General features: G+C 41.7%; 3 protein-coding genes across 7 annotated transcripts in view; 2 read left to right on the plus strand and 1 right to left on the minus strand.

Annotated features, from left to right (window-relative positions):
• The window catches only part of strip2 (striatin interacting protein 2), a 28,642-nt gene extending 19,981 nt beyond the window's left edge, over nucleotides 1–8,661 (plus strand). For all 4 annotated transcript variants that reach the window (XM_035147092.2, XM_035147091.2, XM_035147090.2 and 1 more), the window contains 11 exons: nucleotides 525–590; nucleotides 675–738; nucleotides 1,012–1,083; nucleotides 1,216–1,290; nucleotides 1,760–1,857; nucleotides 2,380–2,506; nucleotides 3,632–3,732; nucleotides 3,870–3,936; nucleotides 4,037–4,141; nucleotides 4,421–4,625; nucleotides 5,731–8,661. In XM_035147092.2, coding sequence (XP_035002983.1) covers nucleotides 525–590; nucleotides 675–738; nucleotides 1,012–1,083; nucleotides 1,216–1,290; nucleotides 1,760–1,857; nucleotides 2,380–2,506; nucleotides 3,632–3,732; nucleotides 3,870–3,936; nucleotides 4,037–4,141; nucleotides 4,421–4,625; nucleotides 5,731–5,981 — 1,231 coding nt within the window. In that variant the 3' untranslated portion in view covers nucleotides 5,982–8,661. The remainder of the gene's footprint in view (nucleotides 1–524; nucleotides 591–674; nucleotides 739–1,011; nucleotides 1,084–1,215; nucleotides 1,291–1,759; nucleotides 1,858–2,379; nucleotides 2,507–3,631; nucleotides 3,733–3,869; nucleotides 3,937–4,036; nucleotides 4,142–4,420; nucleotides 4,626–5,730) is intronic.
• Nucleotides 8,662–9,282: 621 nt separating this feature from the next.
• morn2 (MORN repeat containing 2) lies at nucleotides 9,283–11,370 on the minus strand. Of its 2 annotated transcripts, none has more exons than XM_035147107.2 (5): nucleotides 10,929–11,370; nucleotides 10,493–10,543; nucleotides 10,387–10,421; nucleotides 10,057–10,193; nucleotides 9,283–9,520 (listed from the first exon to the last, which is right to left on the minus strand). In XM_035147107.2, the coding sequence occupies exons 1-5, from the start codon at nucleotides 10,933–10,935 to the stop codon at nucleotides 9,418–9,420; spliced, it is 333 nt and encodes a 110-aa protein (XP_035002998.1). In that variant the 5' UTR covers nucleotides 10,936–11,370; the 3' UTR covers nucleotides 9,283–9,417. The 2 variants fall into 2 exon arrangements, with proteins under 2 accessions (XP_035002998.1, XP_035002995.1); XM_035147104.2 differs by having other exon boundaries at nucleotides 10,315–10,421; nucleotides 10,929–11,369.
• A 322-nt stretch (nucleotides 11,371–11,692) lies between these two features.
• dhx57 (DEAH (Asp-Glu-Ala-Asp/His) box polypeptide 57) lies at nucleotides 11,693–23,303 on the plus strand. Its single transcript, XM_035147089.2, has 25 exons — nucleotides 11,693–12,257; nucleotides 12,791–12,824; nucleotides 12,932–13,147; nucleotides 13,383–13,718; nucleotides 13,895–14,098; nucleotides 14,212–15,101; nucleotides 15,210–15,394; nucleotides 15,505–15,626; nucleotides 15,907–16,102; nucleotides 16,760–16,884; nucleotides 17,056–17,189; nucleotides 17,294–17,348; nucleotides 17,476–17,690; nucleotides 17,828–17,944; nucleotides 18,036–18,132; nucleotides 18,450–18,623; nucleotides 18,744–18,944; nucleotides 19,216–19,492; nucleotides 19,581–19,676; nucleotides 19,778–19,861; nucleotides 20,096–20,233; nucleotides 20,482–20,556; nucleotides 20,654–20,788; nucleotides 20,879–21,079; nucleotides 21,482–23,303. The coding sequence occupies exons 3-25, from the start codon at nucleotides 12,936–12,938 to the stop codon at nucleotides 21,623–21,625; spliced, it is 4,413 nt and encodes a 1,470-aa protein (XP_035002980.2). The 5' UTR covers nucleotides 11,693–12,257; nucleotides 12,791–12,824; nucleotides 12,932–12,935; the 3' UTR covers nucleotides 21,626–23,303.
• Nucleotides 23,304–23,307: the final 4 nt, after the last annotated feature.

Here is a 23,307-nt window from a genome sequence, read left to right on the forward strand (position 1 = left end):
CACTACATCAGAGAAACCTTGGCTGGACAACCAGGACTGAACGCCATTATCTTTCTGGAAGCTCTGAGAAATTAAAGCTAAATATATGAAATCGTCTCTCCTCGCTCTCTCATCCAGCAATATGTTCTCCATCTGTGTTTTCCAGACAGTAGCCTGTGTGTCTCCGCAGGGTGCAGGCTCGCTGCTGCTTTGAGGACATGAATAATGCATCTCAGAGAGGACACTTTTATATTATTTATCATGCCACAATATCTGCAAACCGAAATATCTGCAGACCTAAAGTGTGTTTATGTCCATGTCTGCAACACACAGGCCTGATCAGTGGCAGCTTCTGAACCCACTGCACAGAGAGCAGCAGCCGATAGTGTGACTGATGAGATTTGAGAATGCTTGCGTGTGTTTGTGTGGGTGTTTGCTTGCCTTGAAAATCCTGCGATTAGTTGCCTGTTCGGATACATAATTGTAGCAGCAGGCGTTCAGAGATGGATCTAAAATCTGACTGCAGCCCGTCTGTGTGTCCACAGGGAGAAAGACATCGAGCACTTCCTGGAAACCAGTAGAAACAAGTTCATCGGCTTTACTCTGGGAAAGTGGGTATTTCTTCTGAGACGTCCTCGTATTATTCTTTCAAACTTTCCTCTCAGAGTCGGGTCTAACTGATGGTTGTTTTGCAGTGACACAGAGACCTTGGTGGGCTTACCCAGACCCATCCACGAGAGTGTCAAGACTCTAAAGCAGGTGAGCGTCTCATTCTCTCTGTAGTTTTAACTAATTTAAGAGCAAATCTCCTTCTCCTTGGTCTTTTTCTTCTTTTCTTTGGCTCATTACAATCTCCTAATCAATACGCCCTCGCTGCTGAATCCCCTGACACTGGCACCCCACTTAAAAATCCATACGTCCTGTTTACACAGACTGAGAAGTGTAGTTACACAGATTAATGCGCCTCTGGTTGTCAGTCAGCAATGCTAATTAACACTTTTACTTTGATTTACTGTTGTTTTTGTTTTTCAGCACAAATATGTGTCTATTGCTGAGGTCCAGATCAAGAGGGAGGACGAGCTGCAACAGTGTCCGCTGACTCTGGTCAGTTATCTTTTATATATTTTTTAACTTAGGAATTTGATGCTTTTCTCAAAATCTTTGAAGACCACACATGAGATGAATGGAATTTTTAAAGTGATGACTACTTGAAATGTCGTGTATTGTGTTGTTCAGGGGGAGGAGGATGTGGAGGAGACTTCAGCAGAGATCCTGTACCTGGGTATGCTTCCTAACCTCTCCCAGTATGTGGTGAGTAGCTGATAATACTACATACATACACTTCTATTGTTCTTTGTTTGATGTGGTCGTCAACAAGAAAAGCAAATGGAATTTCCCATAATGCTTCTTTGATTTTTTTCTTTGCCTTGAAAACACACAACATCAAACTTTTCTGCTCTAAAATATGTTGTTATAAGTTAAAGATATGTCTTTTTTACATATACACATAATGTAAGTCACGTTTTTTTGGTGGCTGCAAACCTTTATGTGGATATACAGTAATTATCAGATGTATTGAGGTACAGCATATGGAGTTCAGGGGAGATTGTCTCTATAATCAGATGGAGTAACCATTTTCCTTTGAGTATCACAGATCTGTTGATGTGTGAGAAGCAATTTAAAGGTCTGGAACTCGGCTAAATTCACCCTGCGCTAAGATGATGAATGTGTCAAGCTGTTTCTTGTGATGTTTTTTTCAGTTATTTTTTTCCTGTGACAGATTGCCCTCCTGAAGCTGCTGCTGGCCGCAGCTCCCACCTCCAAAGCCAAAACGGACTCTATCAACATCCTGGCTGACGTGCTGCCTGAGGAGATGCCGTAAGTCCTCTCCCAGACTGCTGTTTTCATGCAGCCACAGACATACAGAGCCACATATACAGTGGCTGTTTGTTGAGCATTTTAGCACTCGAGTCACAAATGTTCATAAAACTCGAGCAATCTCTTTACTTTTCTTCTCTTTATTTGTATAAACATAGGCAAGAAAAGTTCCGTTTTTATAACGTTTAGATTTTTGATGGAAAACTATCAGAAATATGGTTTGTCTGGGTTGTTTTTCTACAGGTGACTCACTGACACTGAAAGGTTACCTATTTCGAAAAAACGGCTTTAAAAATTCACAACCCAGTCTCATATTTTTATCGCTGAAATCCTTTCAGCTTGACATCGATGGAAAACTCTGAACTGAAAATATACTTGTTTTCAAAGAGGAATGAGCTGTCAGTCTTCTAATGCTTTTTTTTTCTTTTATGGAGATAAAGCTGTATTATTATAGACTTGAAGGCCTCACAGTCTGTGTGTGTGTGTGTGTGTGTGTGTGTGTGTGTGTGTCGTGTCCTCCAGTATCACAGTCCTTCAGAGCATGAAGCTGGGAATTGACGTGAACCGTCACAAGGAAATCATAGTGAAGGCCATCTCTGCTCTGCTGCTGCTGCTCCTCAAGCACTTCAAACTCAACCATATCTATCAGGTAACACACACACACACACACACACACACACACACACACACACACATATAACCGTGCACAATACACAACTACAGGCAGCTCACATTAACATCTATTTCTCTCTATCCATCACACATGCACAAATAACGCTGCACCTCCCCCAGTGCCACCTACACCATCCTCCACCTGATTATCCGGTCAAGCGTTCCCATTTTCTCCCCTCTTTTCATCTTCGTCTCCTCCCCCCACCTTTGGACCTACAGCCCCCCACGTGCCAGCCTCCATCTCAGACTGACAGTCGGAGCCCTGTTCATCTCAATGACAACAGAAAACAGATTGAAAGAGAGAATGTGGCCGAGAAACTGCTCCTAATTATAATAATATAATATAATTTAGCAAAATATTTGGTTTTATTTTTTTTTTTCATCTGCAGCGCATGCAGATATTTTCTGTTGCTAGGAAGGGACATTCCTCCACTGTGTTGTAATTGGCTGCTCCTCCCAGTTATGGTGGTGGCGCCCTCTGATGCCACAAAGAGAGATTACACTAGCAGAGTGCAGCTGATGTGGGGAGTCGTATCGATTCGTCTTATTTGACCACCACACAAACACTGTATTATAACATTGGACAAATCATTGAATGCAGTAAAATAAAGCAGAATCTAGCACATTTTCAACGACCACTCAATAAAATACTGTAATATGAGCTGATGATTTTCAGAAGCAGAGTCGCTCCTGTTTTTCATCTTTGTAAATCTCCTTGTGTGAGGTGAAGGACTTTCATTCAGCTGCCACACAATGATAAAAAATCCACTGGTTCTTGACCTGTTCTCCACACAGCAAACTCATCAATGGGTTATTGGTTACAGGATTTTTTCTATCTATTCATCTGTCCTTTTCTATTACAACATCTAAAAAGTGGTATATGAGTTTAACATGAAATAATTTTCTATAAGGCCAAATTATAACAAAAATCAGTCTAGTGAATTTCTTCTTTGTGTAAATTTGAATTTATTAAAAAAGTGCTATACAAATAAAGCTGATCATATTATTATTATTATTATTATCATTATAATTATTATTGTTGTCAGTTGTTGCTCTTTTCCTGTCTAACTCTTCCACACTGACGCCTTCTCTGTTTCTGCAGTTTGAGATCGTCTCCCAGCACCTGGTGTTCGCCAACTGTATCCCACTCATCCTCAAGTTCTTCAACCAGAACATCATGTCCTATATCAGTGCCAAAAACAGGTAGGATCCTGTTCTCTTTCACTCCTTTACACTGGTGATGTCTCTGAACAGCACAGTTTATCTCTCTATATCCCACCAAAAAGAGCAAAACTGAAGCGAGAATTGGACCCTTTGTTTTTTGTGTGTTTTCACTTCAGCATCTGCGTGCTGGACTTTCCTCACTGTGTGGTCCATGAGATGCCTGAGCTCACAGCTGAGAGCCTGGTGAGTCACAACACACCCGACGCATCATAACTGCATAAAGGTCAAGTATGAATATGCTCTTCCAGAACTTACCATGACCTGAGTCTGTGTGTTCTTTCAGGAAGCAGGAGACAGCAACCAATTCTGCTGGAGGAACCTGTTCTCGTGCATCAACCTGCTGAGGATCCTGAACAAACTGACCAAGTGGAAACACTCCAGGACCATGGTGAGGAAATCTGAATCACAGCAGAGTCTGGAGATGTGACATGATACATGTAAAATCTAAATTTCTAAATAAATGCATCTCTTGCTGTCATCTGTGTCCTATCAGCATCTGACATAGACTAAACACTAATATGTAATTTTACTCGGATCCAGGGCTCGATCAGTTTGAAGAGAAAAACTAAGGAGTGCTACAGAACACATTTTCCAGCCATGGATTAATATTTAGATTGTAAAACACCAGTTCTGCTCTTCTCTTTATCCCGATAATAACCTTTAACAGATGTTGGTGGTGTTCAAGTCGGCCCCCATCCTGAAGAGAGCTCTGAAGGTGAAACAGGCCATGATGCAGCTCTACGTCCTCAAGTTGCTCAAGATCCAGACCAAGTACCTGGGCCGCCAGTGGAGGAAGAGCAACATGAAAACCATGTCAGCCATTTACCAGAAAGTCCGCCACAGGCTCAATGACGACTGGGCGTACGGAAACGGTAAAGAAGAGTCTGGGGAACCAGATTCATCAACTGTTTAAACTGTTCACTTTGAGCAAAGCTGAGCTGGTAAAGAGAGAGAGTTTAAAGCCAAAATGAGCCAGATTGTTCACATTGTATTGCAGATAATTTAGAACTTAATATTTTTATACATAACTTATAGAATTTTCTCAAATATAGTTTCTGTCGTTATAGTTTGTTCTTATGTTTCATAAGAACAATTTATTATGTTTGAGCAAGAACTTTTCCACTTGGTTTTCATTAGTTGAGGGAGGAAGGGGAGAGATTTTGTCCATCTTTATTTACTTATTCAGGAAGGAAAGGCAACATCGTAAATATTTGAATGATAAAATACACATGAATTAGTAAATAAATACATTTTGAGTATATTTTTTTTGGTCTTTTTTTTGTCTCTTTTTTTTGTCTCTTTTGCAACCTTTCTTTATCATCATTCCATCTATCTTTTATCACCAGTGTGGACATTTGACATGTATTCTATAGTAAAAAAATGTGCAGCCTCTGTAAAAGACGTTTATAGTCCTCAGGAACGTTAGATCCTAAAACAATCTGCAGCGTTCATTATCAGAGCACGCTGTGACTCGTATTCGTCATTCTTCTGGAGCTGTGGCTCGGTTTAACCTCTCAGATCCTCATAGATGAAGCCGTCACAGTGATAATTAGTCCCAGTTGTCCTCCTCCACCCTTACATGCAGCTGATGAATAGAACAAATCCTGCAGAGTAAAAATGCATTCACTCAAAGCTGTGTGATGATTTCAGGTTAGTAAATGCTAATTGTATAATTAATGCTGCGTTTATGTCTCTGCCTGTATGGTAACTGTATGTTCCAATATGTGAGATCTACAATGGTACGACAGCCTCTGGCGACTGGGGTTGCGTTGCCATGGCAACAGAGAGACGGGGGACTTTTCAGGGTCACAGTCCCTTTGTGGAAGAGCAAGTGATCTGTCAGCATTGGTGTTAGAATGAATAGATGGATCAAAGGAAAATAAGGGAGAGCATGAAAAGAGAGATAAAAAAAATACAGAGAAAAGATCTGAACATTCATATGTATATTTTAAAGAATTTTTCCTCCTCTCTTCCCAGATATCGATGCACGGCCCTGGGACTTCCAGGCGGAGGAGTGCGCCCTGCGTGAGAGCATCGAGAAGTTCAACAGCCGCCGCTACGACAAGAACAAGAACGGCGACTTCATGCCCGTGGACAACTGCCTGCAGAGTGTGCTGGGCCAGCGCGTGGACCTGCCCGAGGACTTCCACTACAGCTACGAGATGTGGCTGGAGAGGGAGGTGTTCTCGCAGCCAATCCAGTGGGAGGGGCTGCTGCAGAATCCGTGATGGAGATGAGAGAGCGAGGGGGGTGGGGTGAGAGGCGGTGGAGTCAAAGGTCACACACACACACAAGCCTGTCAGTTTGGTTGTAGGGGTGCTACAGGCGTTGCTGCAGAAAACGGAGCCCAAGGAGAAGAGGAGTGAGGAAGGGAATATTAATCTGCACATCAGTGATGTGGAGGAGAGGAGTTGGAGAAGTCGCCTCTCGGGCCCGGATGAGAGGAGATGGAGGAGAAGAGGTGACAAGCAGACGGAGCTTCCTGCGGCGAGCTCAGCAAAAACAGACGCCACACGCATGCACACACACTTGACGCTAACATGTGCCTATGACTACTATGAACACACATGGACGTGACAGGTGAGAAGAGAGGTAGCAGTTCACAACAAACATCTGATATGACTGTAGCAGGAGACAGTTCTGGCCACTTTACTGCCCCTTAGTGTTACATTACAACAGAAACTCTTCTGTCCCCTCTTTCTAAAATGTTGGTGCTTTTTTAACTTACTGATATTTCTTTTCTTTTGTAGCAATACGATTAGTTAAACGTTTTATGACACACAATTTTTTTTCAAAAGAAGATGTAAATTTAAATGATTTCTATTCAGTTGATGCCTTTTTTTTATTTTGACACGGAGCCTATTGGCTTGTAGTTTCTCGGTGATGGATCAAGTTTTTCTTATGTATTTTGTAGAAGAAAAATGCCTTTTGGAAGCAAACCACAGGGTCATTTTGATAGTCCAAATAAGTACCAGTTCTCTGAGCTATTTCCTCCAAAAAAGAAGGCACCAAAAATATACAAATATATATATATATATATATACCAGCTGTAAGTGTACGGTTTGTTTGTGGATGTTCTAAGTATTTAAAAAAAATGCAGAGGATGGTTATTTGGGCACAAAGCAAACAGAATCTGCTTGAAGATACTGCATTTTGAGGTAGGTTTTATTTACCTATTTGATCTATTTTAAACTGAAAATCAACTATACACTAGAATCCTTGTTATTCCAGAAAAGCTCAGTATCTTTGACATCACAGAATCAGATCTGTAATCACTCACATCCTCCAGGATTCATTCGTGTGCATGATTAAAACCCCAGCCATGATCAGAGTAGAAGGAATTCTGTTTGTAGGTAAATTTCGACTGCGCGCTTCAACCTGCTGACTTGCTCTCCACCTGTCTGACAACAGCACAACACGTAAAACCACTAAATATTAAACCAGCTCCCCGGTGGCGGCCATTGCCTCTCTTGTTTGAAAGAACACAAAAAAACACATGGTGCTGTTTTTCTAGTTCGTCTTCAACGGAACCTTATTATTCGACTACCTACCACCTGAGTTGAGAGCTTTCTGTACTTGAAGCACATTCACGAGCACAGAGGCCAAATAAGCATGACCACCTTTTTTTCCACGTCACTGGTTCAGATTGTTATCGACTTGTGTTGACGGGTCAGGAGCCGTCATGTATTATCTGTGTATAGAAGAATCTTCTCTGTGGGAATGTGCATGGCCACTGTGTAGTTTTGAGTATCTGTTCACACTTAAATAACTGTATGTGGAATGTCCTTTATTTGTCTAATGATGTATCCAGCACAATTAGAAGTGTAGTTTTTTAATCCTAAAGCCACAGTGTGCTGCTTTACGAGGGGTTTTATTTTGCTTTTCTTCTTCAGGAAGGTGACATGTTTGAAAAAAAACTATAACAGATTCTCAGGTTTATGGAGATAATATATTGCAACAGTTTTACAAGCTTCTGTCTCATTGTCTAGCTCACGACATCTAGTGATGAATACACATTTGTCAGATACTAAAATAACACCTCAAGCGCTTGTCCATGGACTGTTTATAAATATCGATGACACCTGTTCACTTCCTTCCACTATCCAGAAATGAAGCTAAAATATCCCGGATACGAACACTGCTATCTTGTGCATTTGGAGTCAGTCTACGCAGTAACGACCAAGGGATGGAGCTGTGGTAGCGAGGTCCTGTCGCTACACATGCTCGACCAATTACAAGTCAATTTCACAAATTAAAACCAAATTGGCGCTTGAGCAAACATCAGTGTGATGAGAACTACCTAAAGTGACAAAAAACATCTTTGAAAGAAATATATTTGATGTGTACCATCTGCTTACAGGTGGAAGGATTTATGACCTAAACTACAGCCAACCACTAGAGGGCGATCAAGATGCTTTGGCTTCACTGTTATGTCATCCATCTTTATATACAGTCTATGATCGAAACATTTACTGAGTAGGCAAAGACAATAACTAGTTGTTGGTTAGTATTTATGTATTTTTTGTATCTTGTGCCAAATTAGTGTGCCATTTTCTCTTTTTATTTAATTATTGTTGCCTCCATGACGATATGTACGTTATTTTTATTTATCACCACTAAGGTTTGCAATACAGAAATGTTATTTTCTACCTGAAAATTGTACAATCAATGAAAGTGCTGTTTTCTTGTATCTGGTACAGTATCTTACCAGACGTGTTTAGCATTGTTTGGATATTACTACAGTATTTGTGTTTTTTCTTACATGCATTAACATATCTGTATCGTATAGATGAATACTCAATACTGAATTTTATTCAGGGTATGTGCAATTACAGATCTATAGAGGCATTATCGAATAGAATGATGAATAACAATATCAAAGTTGCTTATTAAACAATGTTGAACAATTGTGATTGTTGGGGAAATAATTATTTGTCAGTTGAGGGAGTCGTGCAGGGTGACAGCGAGTGGGAGAGCTGGGTTACACACACGCACACAGTGAAGGTCACACTGACCACTCACTCGCATCACACACTTCCTCGGGCCAATGTTCCAACAGTTCGGGTACAGCTGCTGCGAATGGGGTTGTGAGCATATGCCCCCCTGTGATGTAAAACGGCCCTGTGCTTGTCGTTCAGCCTCAGAGTCAAGATACAGTGTATAACCAGGGAAAGATGATTCAAATGTTGATGTTTTACTCACGCATAGTTAGTCAAAACTAAAGTGGGGTCGAAGCAACTAAACAAAAAGTTTGCAAAGAAATAACTTGACAGAAAATTTAATTTGACAAATTTGATTTATTTGAGTCGTACAGCTAATGCACTTTTTCTCTCACAGCTACATAAAAGTGAATTATGGTAAGAAAAAATAACCCCTGAGTGATATTCCCTGCTCACACAAACACACACTCTTGTCTGAGCAACACAACCAGTAGAGCAGGATACAGAGCTGAGAGCGTGACTCAGGGGGAAGATACATGACTCACTGGTTGCATGGCTATTTAAGAACAAATACACACAAACACATGGATGTGATCATCAGTCAGTATTTAATTCACAAATCTGTAGAATATAATTCCTACATGGAAAAAATATTTTCTGATTCACAATATAAATTATTGTACAATATTTTGTACACAGCAGAACGATAATGTTGGGCTCTTGCCTAAACATTGTGGTGCATCATCAGGCCCAGAGCTGCTTTGACGTGAAACTCTCCTGTCCAAACCAGGCCTTGTGTGTTAGTGAAAGCTCCATCTCCCTTCAACCTAGAAACACACATCAGTTCAATCATCCGTAAGATATTAAGACATCGATAAGAAAAAGAAAAAAATCGAAAGAGTTTGGAGGAAAATGTTTTATTTAACTTTGAAAATCAATACCAGAAACATGGCTGGTGCTGTCTTAAAATAATGTCCTGTCTCTGAACCATATATGGGGGATAATAGTGGGGAAGTATACAAGGGCTGCATCTAATAATTACTGTCGTTATCAATTAACTGATTATTTTTCTCGATAAATATTAAGAAATGCTTATCCCATGTTCAAGCAACAGTGCAAAACCCAAATGTTCTGATTTACTTACTTATTGCATAAGACAAAGAAAAAATCACAGGCAGCACAAAATAACATTGCAAAATTGATTAGTAAACAAACAGTGATTATTTATCTGCCAATTGACTGTTAATCGACTGATATGGAACAGGAGCCTTACAGCTGCTGTTGTATTATAACCCTCAACTACAGTATATTAATGTGAAAACTCAAAAAAACACAATGGGTGTCTAAACGGACTTCTTCTTACCTGTTCTTGTGAAATTGACCTTTGTAAGTGGAGCCATCTGTGAAAGTATATGTCCCCGTGCCGTGGAACATGTTGTCTTTGAATTCTCCTTCGTACATGACTCCAGAGGGAAACTGCAGGGTCCCTCTGCCGTGCATCTGTGGGGTTTGTGGGGAGAAGGACAGAGAACAAGCGTGACTCACCCCAGAGAAAACACAAGCATCCAGGCTTGAGTCACAGATGCCCGCGGGCCATTGAGACATGTAGTTGTTGCATTACCTTGTCCTCATGCCACTCTCCAGTGTATACAATCCAATTTGCTGTGGTCTGTTTACCAACACCAGTTCTCACCATTACTCCGGAGGCAGACTTGAAGGACTCCCCCTCTGTGGGAGGTAGAGAAGTTAAAAAAAGACCCGTGCAATGTAACTGTCTTACTTGATCATCAAATACTCACCATATCTGTCTCCATTTGGAAAGATGAAGGAAACCTTGATCACCTCTTCCCCTGCAAACAAACACACACATATTTACTTTAACTGTCAGATTTTCTATTTCTATGTTTGAAACTTGGATATTTATCATGATTTAAAGGATCACTTTCCTTCTTTTTCTGATAGTGAAAAGAAATGAAATTAGGCATGTGTGTGCGTTTTTTTTTCTGGTACAAACACTGAGGTTATGGGAAAGATGTGAATTGTAGATAGGTTAAGAGTATAGGTTTAAGTTAATGTCAGGTTAAGAGTATAGGTTTAAGTTAATGTTAGGTCAAGGGTTAGGGTTAAGCAAGTAGAAAGTAAGCTTGATGTTATAGTAGGAAATCAATGTAAGTCAATAAAATGTGTGTGTGTGTGTGTGTGTGTGTGTGCGTGTGTGTTGTGTTGTCACCCTACCAGACATCTGTGGTTCTTTCTCTCAGCTGGCAGGTCTCCCTCTCTCTCTCTCTCTCTCTCTCTCTCTCTCTCTCTCTCTCTGGATCAGCACCGACAGGAAACGCGGTGTAAACCTGGTAATTTCTGTCAAATGACCAATTGAAAAGTTGTGGAGTAAAATATATTGCTTCGTTTACTAAATTACCCTCAAATAACATAAACAAAATAAGAGATAAAGAGCTCATCTGTCTGTGTTGCTGCTGCTCGACACAAACTGCTGTTACCGTGGTGACGGGTTTGCCAGGGTTATAGAAAAGTTATTTTTTTAAACAGCGTCACTTAAATCAACACATGTCAATACAACAACATCCAAATTTGTTCTTAATTCACATATTTAAAAAGGGTTTTATATATCCTCGCTCCCACGGACACCGGAAGTGAAACTTTAAACCCCCGAGTTTGGACCAATCAAAGAGCTGCGGGCTGCCGGTGATTCAACAGCTGATCACAGGTCTGTCTCCACTTGTTGTGAACTTGTTATTAATGTTACTCTTTCAACTGGACTTGTGAGGCTGTACCTCTCAGCTATCTTATGATAGTAAATACAACTGTAAATGGTTTATATGCAATTGGAAAGTAACATTTTGTGCGTCTCTCTTTGCTGTCTTGTAACACAAAAACACTGAATCTTTTATTCAGCCTAGAGAGAATAAATATAAATGGAAAGTGTGCCTGGTCCTACCGTTACTGAAAACTTTGTTCCTTTGTGGTATTTCTATCAACTTTGGTACAGTTGTAGTCAATATATTGCTAAAGAGCAGTTGCATCTCTGTGCATCATTGCTTTCGTGGAGTTATTCGCCATCTTATGTAGAATTTAAGGCAAGGATAAACATTAAAATGTTTCCTTTGTTTTATCACAGTTTACTCAGGCACAGTATCAGCGACAGTGATACCCAGCAAAGGCTGCTGCCTTTGATGCCTTTGATGCTACACTGGTATCAAAGGCAGCAAAGACATCAGTGGCAGTTTCTGTTGACACCGGAAGTGCCTCTACGACCTACCGCTGCCACGATTTGAGCTGGCTGCTCGAGACAAACTGCTGTTACCATGGTGACGGGTTTGCCAGGGTTTTATAAAATGCATTTTTTTAAACAGCGTCACGTTTTTAACTCAACACATGTCAAATTTAGTTTAGTAAAGCAACATCCACATTTTTTTTTAATTCAGATATTTAATAAAGTTTTTAATACATCCTCGCTCCCATGGACACCGGAAGTGAAACTTTGAACTCCGAGTTTGGACCAATCAAAGAGCTGCAGGGTGCCGGTGTTTCCACAGCTGATCACAGGTCTGTCTCCACTTGTGCTGAACTTAGTTTTTTAAAGAACTGTATCTGTTGTAATGCATCTAAATATATGTTTATAGTGTTCTTAAGCATGTTACTCTTTCAACTGGACTTGTGAGGCCGCTCCTCTCAGCTGTGCTAACGCTAGCTCGTTAACCCAAAAGTGAGGAGTGTAGCCTGCTAGCTAGCTAAAGCGTGACACTTGAAACTAACTCGACCACACGTCTGAATCCCCGAAAACGAGGTGTGCCCTGCTCTTGTGTATCTTAAGCTAATAAAACCCACTGAGAGTTTGCCGAGGGTGGAGTTAAAAGGCCATCGCTTCTCTGTGGGGTTGTCACGGGCTGCGTGCTCGGTTTGTGTTGTATAACAGTAGCCACCGGCGCTGCGTGTCAGCCACCAGCTCGCTGCTCGTACTAGAGTCCCAGAGAGGAGAGAGCCACCTCACAGTCAGGCGCTGCGCTGGGTGATGTACAGTAGCTGCTCAGCCCAAAACTAGCAGCTCATCTAAACACACCTGCTGCCTCTCTTCACAGATTGTTGGCTTCTATGAGGGGACACTGATCTCAGGTGAGTTTTCTTTGGTTTGTCAGTAGTGTGTTTTCAGTAGCCCATAGTTTTTTAGTCCATAACGTGTTGTTGCCTGTGATCTGACTGCTGCATTCATGTTTTCACAGAGAAATGAGTGCGAGGAGAAGAGGCGGGAAGCCAAACAGAGGGGGGGGCAAATTTAACAAGCCAAGAGGAGGTGGTGGAGGTCGTGGAGGTGGTGGAGGTGGAGGTGGCGGTGGCGGTGGAGGTGGTGGTGCTGGTAGGAAAGGTGGAGCTGGTCGATGGGACGATGACGACGATGATGATTTTAGCCTTGATTTTGGACCTTCTCATTCCAGCAGGTATGAATGGATTTAGGAAGAAATCATTTATATCATATTCATATCAGATTCTAAATGATCACATTCTTGTGTTTGTTTTGTTCCCATTTGTGTTTTACTCAGTTGTGTTTATTTGTTTTGTCTTCTGTTGCAAAACAGCAAATCATTCATGAATCAGATGTTTAAAATAATTATCCTGATGTCCTCATTTCATCCTCTCCCCTTCATCTCTCTGTTTACCTGGCTCTATCTCCAGACCTCAGAAACAACGAGGCGGTGGCAGCCGTGCTGGTGGCAGCCGTGCTGGAGGCAGGGTTGGAGGCAGGGATGGAGGCAGGGATGGAGGCAGAGGAAGGGGAGGGAGGGGACGAAAGGATCTAAATGGCAGAAGTGATGGGAAAAGTAGGGGCTTTCCTAAAGCTCTCCCGAGCTCCCTGGCGAGAATCAGGATGAGCCCAAAACCAGTTGATAGCAGCAGGTTGGAGGTGAGCTCCATGCCCTTGCAAAGGATTTTCATGACCAATGAGAACCAAGAACAGCTCAAGGAGCTGCTGCGGGATCTGCAGACACAAGACTCTTATGATCCCTATGAGTAAGTACACTCTAGTAAATGTGCATGGAATAGGCTTGATCAAATTAACTGTTAAAAATGGCAAAAAACATTCAAATTAGTCTTTTTCAACAGATTAATATGATCTTACAGTTAGAAAGGAGCTTTTATGGGTGACTATAAGTCCACATGGTTTAACACCATCCTCTCTTCCTCAGTGAAGAAGGTTCAGATTATTCGGGGGGAGAAGCTGATGAGGAGGAATATGATGAGTTGGATCACCGTGATGAAGGCCAGTTTTGGACCACTAATGATGAGCCTGTGGAGAGAGCAGAGAGTCCATTGTATGACACAGAGTCTGATGATGAACGGCCTGCCCCTGAACCTATCATCTCTTTATTTGCCATAGGCAAACTCTGCAGGTAATGTTCAGACCTGTGTTTTCTCTTTTTGCAGATTTTGGATGTTTGAAGCTTTGACAATCATCTTGCTTTTGTGAAATTAATCTCTAGTTTCTCCCATTTCCTCTCTGTAGGTTTGGGTTTGACAGGGAACGCAGTAAGCTGGCTCTCGAATCTGGTGGGGGGGAATTTGGGGCCACTTTGGAACAGCTCCTCCACCAGGTCTTCAGTGAGCGCTACGGCCAGAAAGCAGTGTCCCCTGACAACCTCAAGGGAGTGCCTATGGATGAGTGTTTCAGCCAGAGGCAGGAGGAAGCTCTGGTTCTCACTGCAATTTTTGGTGACCGCTTCACTGAGCGCATTAGTAACGCAGTGTGGGTAGTGAGCCTGGACCTCTCATTTCTCCCAGTCAACAATGGCAAGAAGCGGGAGAGTCAAGGTGGTGGAAGACCTGTTCACATCCGTGACGTCTGCAGATTCTACATGAAAGGGCAAGGCTGCCGCTTTGGAGACAAATGCAAGTTCAAACACCAACTTCCTGACAAAGGGAGGTCTGGTTCCCCAGACCCAACGGGCCCAAGTCAGCCTGGATTCAGCAGCTCTTCTTCTCCCGAGTATGAACTGGAAATCCGTTTCCCCAAAGGAAATCGTTACCCATTTCAGGCACCGATAGTCGCCTTCAGCACCAACAATGAATCTATTGGAGCCCCAGGGAGGCTCAGCGTGACCGAGAGATTATTTGAAGAGGCACTCTCTTCGGCAAAGAGCAGCGAGCCTGTTGTTTACAATCTGACTACCTTGTGTGAAGATGAAGCTACCATGAAGGAGCTGCTGGCTGTCAGTCACCACAAATACAGCACGCCGCCGCCTGTTTTGTCGGTTCCTCCCCCCTCTCTCGCCGTAGCTAAGAGTAAGAGTGTGAGGAGCAGTACAGCAGAGGAAAGCAGGAGTAGTAGTACTAGTAGTAATAATCGCTCTCACAGCAGAAGGACTGCTCCACCCAACAACCAAAGACCCTTAGATTGTGAGTCAAAAAGTTGATTTACTAAATTTAGAGCCTGTTTTCATTTAATACAGCCGAGTATTGTGTTTATGTGCTTCTGTATTAAATCATTCACTGCCGTCTTTACAGTGAAAGAGACAGTGGAGGTAGAGGAGCTGGACGAGAGAGATGAAGATGAAGAAAACGAGGCTGTTCCTGTTGTTAGCGAGAGTTACGTCAATCTGAGGAAGAAGATGGTGACTAAGCACAACCCAAGGTTAGACAACGTACTGCAAGAAAACGGCAAACTGTGTCGAGAGTTCCACATGAAAAAGGTAAAAGAGAACTGCTTTGATTGGTTTATATATTCTTACTTTACATAATTTTCCTACTCTATCAATCTATTATAATGTATTGCTGTTCTCTCCTGCTTCTCTTCACCCAGTCATCCAGGCGCTTCAGGTCCATGCTGGAGCAGAGGAGGAACCTGCCGGCTTGGCAAGAAAAAGAGAACATCCTCGACATTTTGGACCGGTGTCAGGTGCTGGTGGTCAGCGGGATGACAGGGTGGGTCACACAGAGAAACAAGTATTTGCTTTCACAAAGATTCGTACAGAGGAAGTACTATTCATGCAATCTTTATTTGGATTGATTTAAGGAAAGATAAAACTGAAATGAGCCCAGAATTGCTGCTGCTCATTAGCATACTACATCATTAGATCCATTGGATATTAAAAAAAAAACCTGAGCATTTATTTAAAGTAACAGACAAAACATGCCCACTCATTCTATTCCACACTCTCTGTATGATTCTATTGAGTTTTATTTTGTATGTATCTCTCTGCAGGTGTGGTAAGACCACCCAGATCCCTCAGTTTATTCTGGACGCCTCATTAAGTGGTCCAGCTGGTCAGGTGGCCAACATTATCTGTACCCAACCACGCCGTATTTCTGCCATCTCTGTGGCCCAGAGAGTGGCACAGGAGCGAGCAGAGAAACTGGGCAACTCCGTGGGATATCAGATCCGTCTGGAGAGCGTCAGGGTATGAACTTATTCTGCATATACATCAAGTTTATAATATTATTAAGTTGGAATCAACAAATCAAATTCTGTAATGTCGTGAACATGACATTTTGAAATCACCAACAAAACATCAGTAACAAACAACTGGGTCATTCTGTGTCAAATCATCACACTTTTGGGACGCACGTCAAAGATTTTAATGCTGTCACATGATAAACCTATGGAATCAAATTTAACGTGTCATGGATCTAATTAAGGGAGATATGGGCTCATGGAGTTTGACCTTTTTGTGAGGACTGTGACTTTGGTCATATCTCCTTTTACTATAGGTCACAGAGTGAATAATTTGAAAGCTCTTTTTCAGTTTCATATTTATCTTAACAGTATATTGAGTGATTATAAAAATTTAATGTGAATTGCAAAAACCCATATATTTTAGAATTGGTCACCAAAGGTAGTTTTAAATTTAGTTAAGACCTCCAGAAAGATTGGTTTTGGGGTCATTGCTGAGATACATATCTGAAGTGGCATCACATAATTAACTCACGAAGTTGTTGAATAGCAGTTAGTGATCAATTTATTACAGAACTACACTTACATCACAGTTTGAATGTTGAGGCGCTAAAAAGCAGTGATTTGACCAAAATAAATGATCACTGGCTGGTCTTCTTTTCAGACGTCTGCCACCAGACTCCTGTACTGCACTACAGGTGTGTTACTGAGGAGACTCGAGGGAGAGGCCGACCTCACAGGCACCACGCACGTCATTGTGGATGAGGTGCACGAGCGCACGGAGGAGAGGTGAGACAGCGCAGATCACTTATACAGTACAGCACAGAACATGAGCATTCATACTCTCCATCATGCGTGTTTGGATCTTACTTCACATCTTTGGAAATGTATTCAATCCCTTCTAAAAATAAATATATTCACACACTTTTTAATGGCTGTTTTTCTTTCTTTTTTTATCAGTGACTTCCTGCTGTTGGTGCTCAAAGACCTGATTGTTCAGAGACCAGACTTGAAGATCATTCTCATGAGTGCCACACTTAATGCCAAACTCTTTTCTGAATACTTTTATGGCTGTCCCTCTATCCATATACCAGGTAATACATGCAGTGTCTATTGTACAACATAACCTGCATCATATTCCTCTCGCATGTCATTTTTCTGCTTTTTCCCCCCTAAATGAACATATATCTTGTTCCAGGGCGAACCTTTCCTGTCGACCAGTTTTATCTGGAAGATGCCTTGGCTAAAACTGGGTAAATAAATTCTCCTACATTTCAGTAAATTCAACTTGTAATCGTTTTAGAAAAACTGTAAGAACATAATTAATTATCTAGGACTTGTTCTGTCTCTGATACACTTTACTTTGATTTATTTTCCTAGTTATGTCATTGAGGATGGCAGCCCTTACATGCGCTCAGGGAAACACAATATGTCTTCTACTGGTGGACGAACGAGCAAAGTAGAGCCGAGGAACATGGTGGACGACTTGGGTGACGACATGTGGAACTGCATGTCCTTCAGTAAGAAGGACTTTGTCAAAGACTCAATCCCAGACCAGCAGCTCAGCCTGCAGGACCTTACGGTCAGATACAGAGGTGAGTTGAGAACAAACATCATAAATAGAATTGATGTTGTTTAGGGTCTCAAACTGCACATCCTGGGTCATATTCACATAAACTGCTCGTGCACATCCATGCATTAGCATCACATTTTGTTTTCGTTATTAATTCAGATACTAAGAAGTCTGTGCTGAAGACGATTTCTGCGATGGACCTGGACAAGATCAACATGGACCTGGTGGAGAGTCTGCTGGAGTGGATTGTAGATGGAAAACACAACTACCCTCCAGGTAAGAAATACAAAAAAAACCCCACACTGAATACTCAGTGTACTTGTCGCTTTGAATCCTGTGTTTAGTTTAGTTGTGTTTCTGTCTCCAGGTGCAGTGCTGGTGTTCTTGCCAGGCCTGGCTGAGATCAAGATGCTCTATGAACAGCTCCAGTCCAACAGAATGTTCAACAACAGGGGGACAACCAGGTCTGTGTTGAAATGTGTGAGAGTGTGTGCAGTAACTTGTTTGTTTTATTGTTCATTATTTACAGAGAGATATATCACATCCAAATTCATGTATTCTAGACTTTATTTACTTTGATCTTTTATTTCCTGAACACAAAAAATGACATTGGACTTACTTTCATATTTAAACTGAGAAATATCAGATGTCAGCAATCTATTTTGGTAAAATAATTTGTTGTACAGAATTATTTAGTGTCATTTCCAAAGTGAAGTAAAGTGGTAAATGAATAGTTACTAGCTACTAGTCAAATTGTAATGTGTGTGTGTCTTCACATCAGGTGTGTGGTGTACCCACTCCACTCAACCTTGTCCAACGAGGAGCAGGAGGCAGTTTTCAGTCGGCCACCTCAGGGCACCACAAAGATTATCATCTCCACCAACATCGCAGAGACCTCTGTAACCATTGACGACGTGGTTTATGTGATCGACTCTGGCAAGATGAAGGAGAAAAGGTGATCTAAAGTTTCACCTAAATTGAAAAGATATCATTTTGATGTATTGTATGTATATAATTTGACACTTAATTACATATGATATATTATATTTTATTCCGATTTTGGTTGTATTTTCAGGTATGATGCATCGAAAAGCATGGAGAGCCTTGAGGACTCATGGGTTTCACGGGCCAACGCGCTGCAGAGGAAGGGTCGAGCGGGTCGCGTGGCCTCAGGAGTCTGCTTCCACCTCTTCACCAGTCACTGCTTCCAACACCAGCTGTCGGAGCAACAGCTGCCGGAGATCCAGAGAGTGCCTCTGGAGCAGCTCTCCCTCAGGTACCTCCATCTGTTTGCTCTTTGCACACAATGCTAACCTGCTTTGTCGTCTCTTTTGATACAAATAGAGGTTTATGTACAATAGGGTATCAGGATTTATGATTTATGAAAATCTCACCTGAGAACATGGCTGGGACATGTTGGGCTTTGTCTAATCTGCCTGCTTCATGAGGCAATCTTTTCTTCTGCTAGGCCTTACCTGAGGTTTTGTCAAGAACATGCAAAACAGTTGTTACCCGTGCTAATATTTACTACCCTCTCTCTATGACAGGATCAAAATCCTGGACGTGTTTGCTGAGCAGAATTTGGAGTCGGTCTTCACTCGGCTCATCGAACCCCCGGCGATGGAAAGCTTGGAAGCAGCCAAGCAGCGCCTGCAGGACCTGGGAGCTTTAACTGCAGACGAGATGCTGACCCCGCTGGGCTACCACCTGGCCTGCCTTCCCGTTGACGTGCGTATTGGGAAACTGATTCTATTTGGCGCCATCTTCCGCTGCCTCGACCCGGCGCTCACCATCGCTGCCAGCCTGGCCTTCAAATCACCTTTTGTAAGGAAACTAAACATCATGATTATTATTGACCTGAATGTTTTTATGCTATAGAAATAGCCTCTATATTTTGTCCTCTCTCTTCCAGGTGTCTCCATGGGATAAGCGAGATGAAGCCAATGAGAGGAAATTGGCCTTCGCGTTGAACAACAGCGACCATCTTGCTTTGTTACAAGCATATAAGGTACCGACAGGGATTATTTAAAATTTAAAGCACAGTATTGATATGTAAAAATATTGGATGTAGCATGTGTTCCGATGTGATGGATTCTCCCTCTGTTGCAGGGATGGTGCTCCGCTGCAAAAAGTAGTAAAGGGGCCGGCTTTGCTTACTGCAGGGAAAACTTCCTGTCATGGCGAGGCTTACAGGTCAGACTGTGTGTGCTGTCTGAAGCTCACTTCTCTTCTACAGTAGTGTAATGCTGTTACTGTAGAGTTCCTGTTCGGCTAGCCGGGCTGTAGAGAACTGTTTATTTTACTGGATTTACCACATCTGCCAACAGTACTCAATTCTAAACCTCCCGTTATCTGAAAACTTAAGTTTTAGTAGATGTGAATCTTGCACTTCAGTTTAATTGTGTTTGAATATTTTTCCTTGTGCAGGAGATCGCCAGTCTGAAGAGGCAGTTTGCTGAGCTGCTGTCAGACATTGGCTTCATCAAGGAGGGACTGAGGGCCAGGTTTATAGAGCGCATGTGCTCTAATGGCTCTGATGGTGTTCTAGACGCCACTGGCCCTGAGGTAACACACACACATACTTTGTCTTTGTCTATTATTTATTTAATCTTGTGTCTTTGTTGCCATGAGAGGATGTTGGTGAGGGTTGGTTGTGAGTAGGGATTTGTTGGGTTGTGTTGTTACTTGCTAAATACCAATAAATAGAATATGTAAAAAAGGTGGCTGTCAAATGCGCAGATATTTTTTGACTCATTCTTGCCGTCGTGTTGAAGAGTACAGAAGATGCATAACGCTGCATGTCGTCCCTCCAGGCAAACCTGAACTCAGACAACATTCGCCTGATGTCTGCCATGCTGTGTGCTGCCCTCTATCCCAACGTGGTCCAGGTGGATTTTCATTATCGCTGTTAATTTAATGGAAAACTTAAATCCAGTAATATCCCCTACTTACCTTCACACTCCTGTGTTTGATGCTGTGATCCAGGTACGAGCTCCTCAGGGAAACTACAAGATGACCAGCAAAGGAGCGATGAAGATGCAGCCTAAAGCCAACGAGCTTCGCTTCATGACCAAGAACGACGGCTGCGTCCACATGCACCCCTCGTCTGTCAACTACTTGGTGAGATAGAAAAGCAAATTTAGAGGATTATATTCAATAGATAAAAAAGAGAAATAAGAACGAGCCCCGTGACTCTTTTTGGTCTTCCAGGTTCGTCACTACAACAGCCCCTACCTGGTTTACCATGAGAAGGTGAAAACGAGCCGCGTCTTCATCAGGGACTGCACCATGGTGTCCGTTTACCCGCTGGTGCTGTTTGGAGGCGGTCAGGTCAACATGGAGCTGTTCAAGGGAGAGTACATTATCTCCCTGGACGACGGATGGATCCGATTTGCTGCCTCTTCTCATCAGGTTAGGGATAAGAAAAAATAAATAAAACAACTTGAATCACTGAGTTGGAATTTCCCTTCTCCCTGAAAGGACCATTCCAATTTTTTTATTTTTTGTGAAAATTGGGAAACACAGTGATCTATTTATGATAAGCAAAACAAAATCCAATGCTCAGTTTAGAAGCTGTTTGTAAACTTTTTGTAATGTTCTTCCATGATTTGGAGTTTTACAGGGACTCCAAAGAATACTAACGACAGCCACATATATTTACATTTTAAAAGATTATTTAGTATGAGCATAATTCTAATGAAAATAGCTTTATAAATGAATTATAGTTTGTGTTAAGATAAATGCTTGTTTATGCAACCAGAAATTTACAGATGACCTTGGCTCTGCAACATGTGTTGTGTTTGTTGTACCCAGGTGGCCGAGTTGGTGAAGGAGCTGCGCATGGAGCTGGACCAGCTGCTCGAGGACAAGATCAGGAGCCCAAACATGGACCTGTGCAACTGCCCCCGCGGCTCCAGCATCATCCGCATGATTGTCAACCTCATCACCACACAGTAGCTCCACTCTTCATTAAACCCTTTTTGTCACTATCAAGGGCTAAGAATGCATGAAGTTCCAATGTCTTTGTGTTCCAGCAGCTCTGCTACATAACACATCTGAATATGTGGAATCGGGCTAAACAACCTCAACACTGGTAAAACTAGGATTATCATCATGCCTCTGTCAATCTACACATACATTTTCTTCCAGACTCGAATGAGGTCACCGTGACCTTTTGACCACTGAAATCAAATCAGTTCATCTTCGAGTCAAACTGATCAAAATTTGAAGAAGTTCCTGAAAGGCAAACTTTAAAAATCATGTTCAAAAGGCCAAAGACATGTTTTATTAGGCCACTGGGACCATCAAAATCGAATCGGTTCATCTGTTGGGACACATGGACTGACGTACACCCGGAAAACATAATGCCATTTTCTTTGTATTTTTTAGAGACAGATTATCTGGGCAGATTTTGTTCTTGATTGGAGGTCCTCTGCAGTAGTGGAAGAAGTATTCAAACATTTAACTTAAGGAAAAGTGCCATATTTAATTTTTACGAATGTAACATCATCATGGATAAGCCTCGGCTGTGTTTCTGCACCACTGATGCTGGCGCTGCAGGAGGTGGGGTCTAATGTTACCTGCCCAATCAGATTGGTCCATTTTTCTTCTCGATATTGATTACTGAAAGTGAAAAGTACTTAAATAAATCTACTGAAGTAAAGTACACATACTTTATTTATACATACATCATATACATACATTACATTTTGTGTGAGTCCCAAAATTACTGCTTATTTCTGCCACAATTCATAGTTATTAGAAAACTGTCAGGAAGCAAGGTTGTTACTTTTGGTGATAAAAGTTGAGATTCAAGAGCAGGTTCACAATCAAGTCTGGTTTAAAACGATGGTCAGGTGGCTGTATTTACATGGAAACAGCTTTTTCTTGCTGTAAACATGTCAAGTTGTCATGAAGAAATCCTCCTAATACATTTTCATTAAGTGATGAGGGACAAATTCACAGCCCTTCTCTGGAACACCCCGCGCAAATAATCTGAAGTACCACTTAACTACCACTTAACTGCTGGCGTCACAGTCACCACTTTATTTACCACCAAGTATCAGTTTACACAAAGGTTTTATTGTGATGCTTCACCAGAGGCTTTTTGAAGCAAATTCTGCCTTGAAAGAAAAACATGACTATGCAGGTGATCAACAAACCTCCAGCAGTGTTGTTGCAGTTTGTTCTGATACCAATAGAAAAAGAAAAGACACTTGTTTTCCATACCAACTACTGTTTGTGCAGTAAATCGGCACATTGATTGTTGAATTCAATGTCAGATACAGTTTGTAAACTGCATTTTTATTGGAGGTTGTGTGTTTTGCTCACAACTGAGAACTTCTTAGGTCCATATTGGACTTATTCTTACAGTAGGTGCACACTTGTTGTGGATATTTATTACATATATGTGATGCATGATGGACAGATCAAGAGCTTCTGCATGAGTTTTTACATTTGCTGAATGTATTTAAATGCTACAATAATGTCAGAACCACACTTTTACAATGTGAATACAAGTGTTTTTTTAAGTCAGGAGATTTAGGTGGGAGCGGCCAAAGAATCTGAAAAATTACTATCTTGACAAATGATTCAATTGACTGCACTAAAAATAAAAAAAATAAAGATACCCAAAGATG

The sequence above is a fragment of the Hippoglossus stenolepis genome, chromosome 22, assembly GCF_022539355.2.
Source record: "Hippoglossus stenolepis isolate QCI-W04-F060 chromosome 22, HSTE1.2, whole genome shotgun sequence".
Taxonomy (NCBI): domain Eukaryota; kingdom Metazoa; phylum Chordata; class Actinopteri; order Pleuronectiformes; family Pleuronectidae; genus Hippoglossus; species Hippoglossus stenolepis.

Excerpts from the sequence above, each read along its gene's own strand:
- dhx57 (XM_035147089.2), top strand. The coding sequence starts at position 12,936 with ATGAGTGCGAGGAGAAGAGGCGGGAAGCCAAACAGAGGGGGGGGCAAA. Across the intron at positions 18,133-18,449 it reads AACAACAGGGGGACAACCAG|GTGTGTGGTGTACCCACTCC; the intron begins GTCTGTGTTGAA and ends TCTTCACATCAG. Across the intron at positions 19,677-19,777 it reads CTTTGTTACAAGCATATAAG|GGATGGTGCTCCGCTGCAAA; the intron begins GTACCGACAGGG and ends CCTCTGTTGCAG.
- morn2 (XM_035147104.2), bottom strand. Across the intron at positions 10,422-10,492 it reads TCCAAATGGAGACAGATATG|AGGGGGAGTCCTTCAAGTCT; the intron begins GTGAGTATTTGA and ends TACCTCCCACAG. Across the intron at positions 9,521-10,056 it reads GGTCAATTTCACAAGAACAG|GTTGAAGGGAGATGGAGCTT; the intron begins GTAAGAAGAAGT and ends GTGTGTTTCTAG.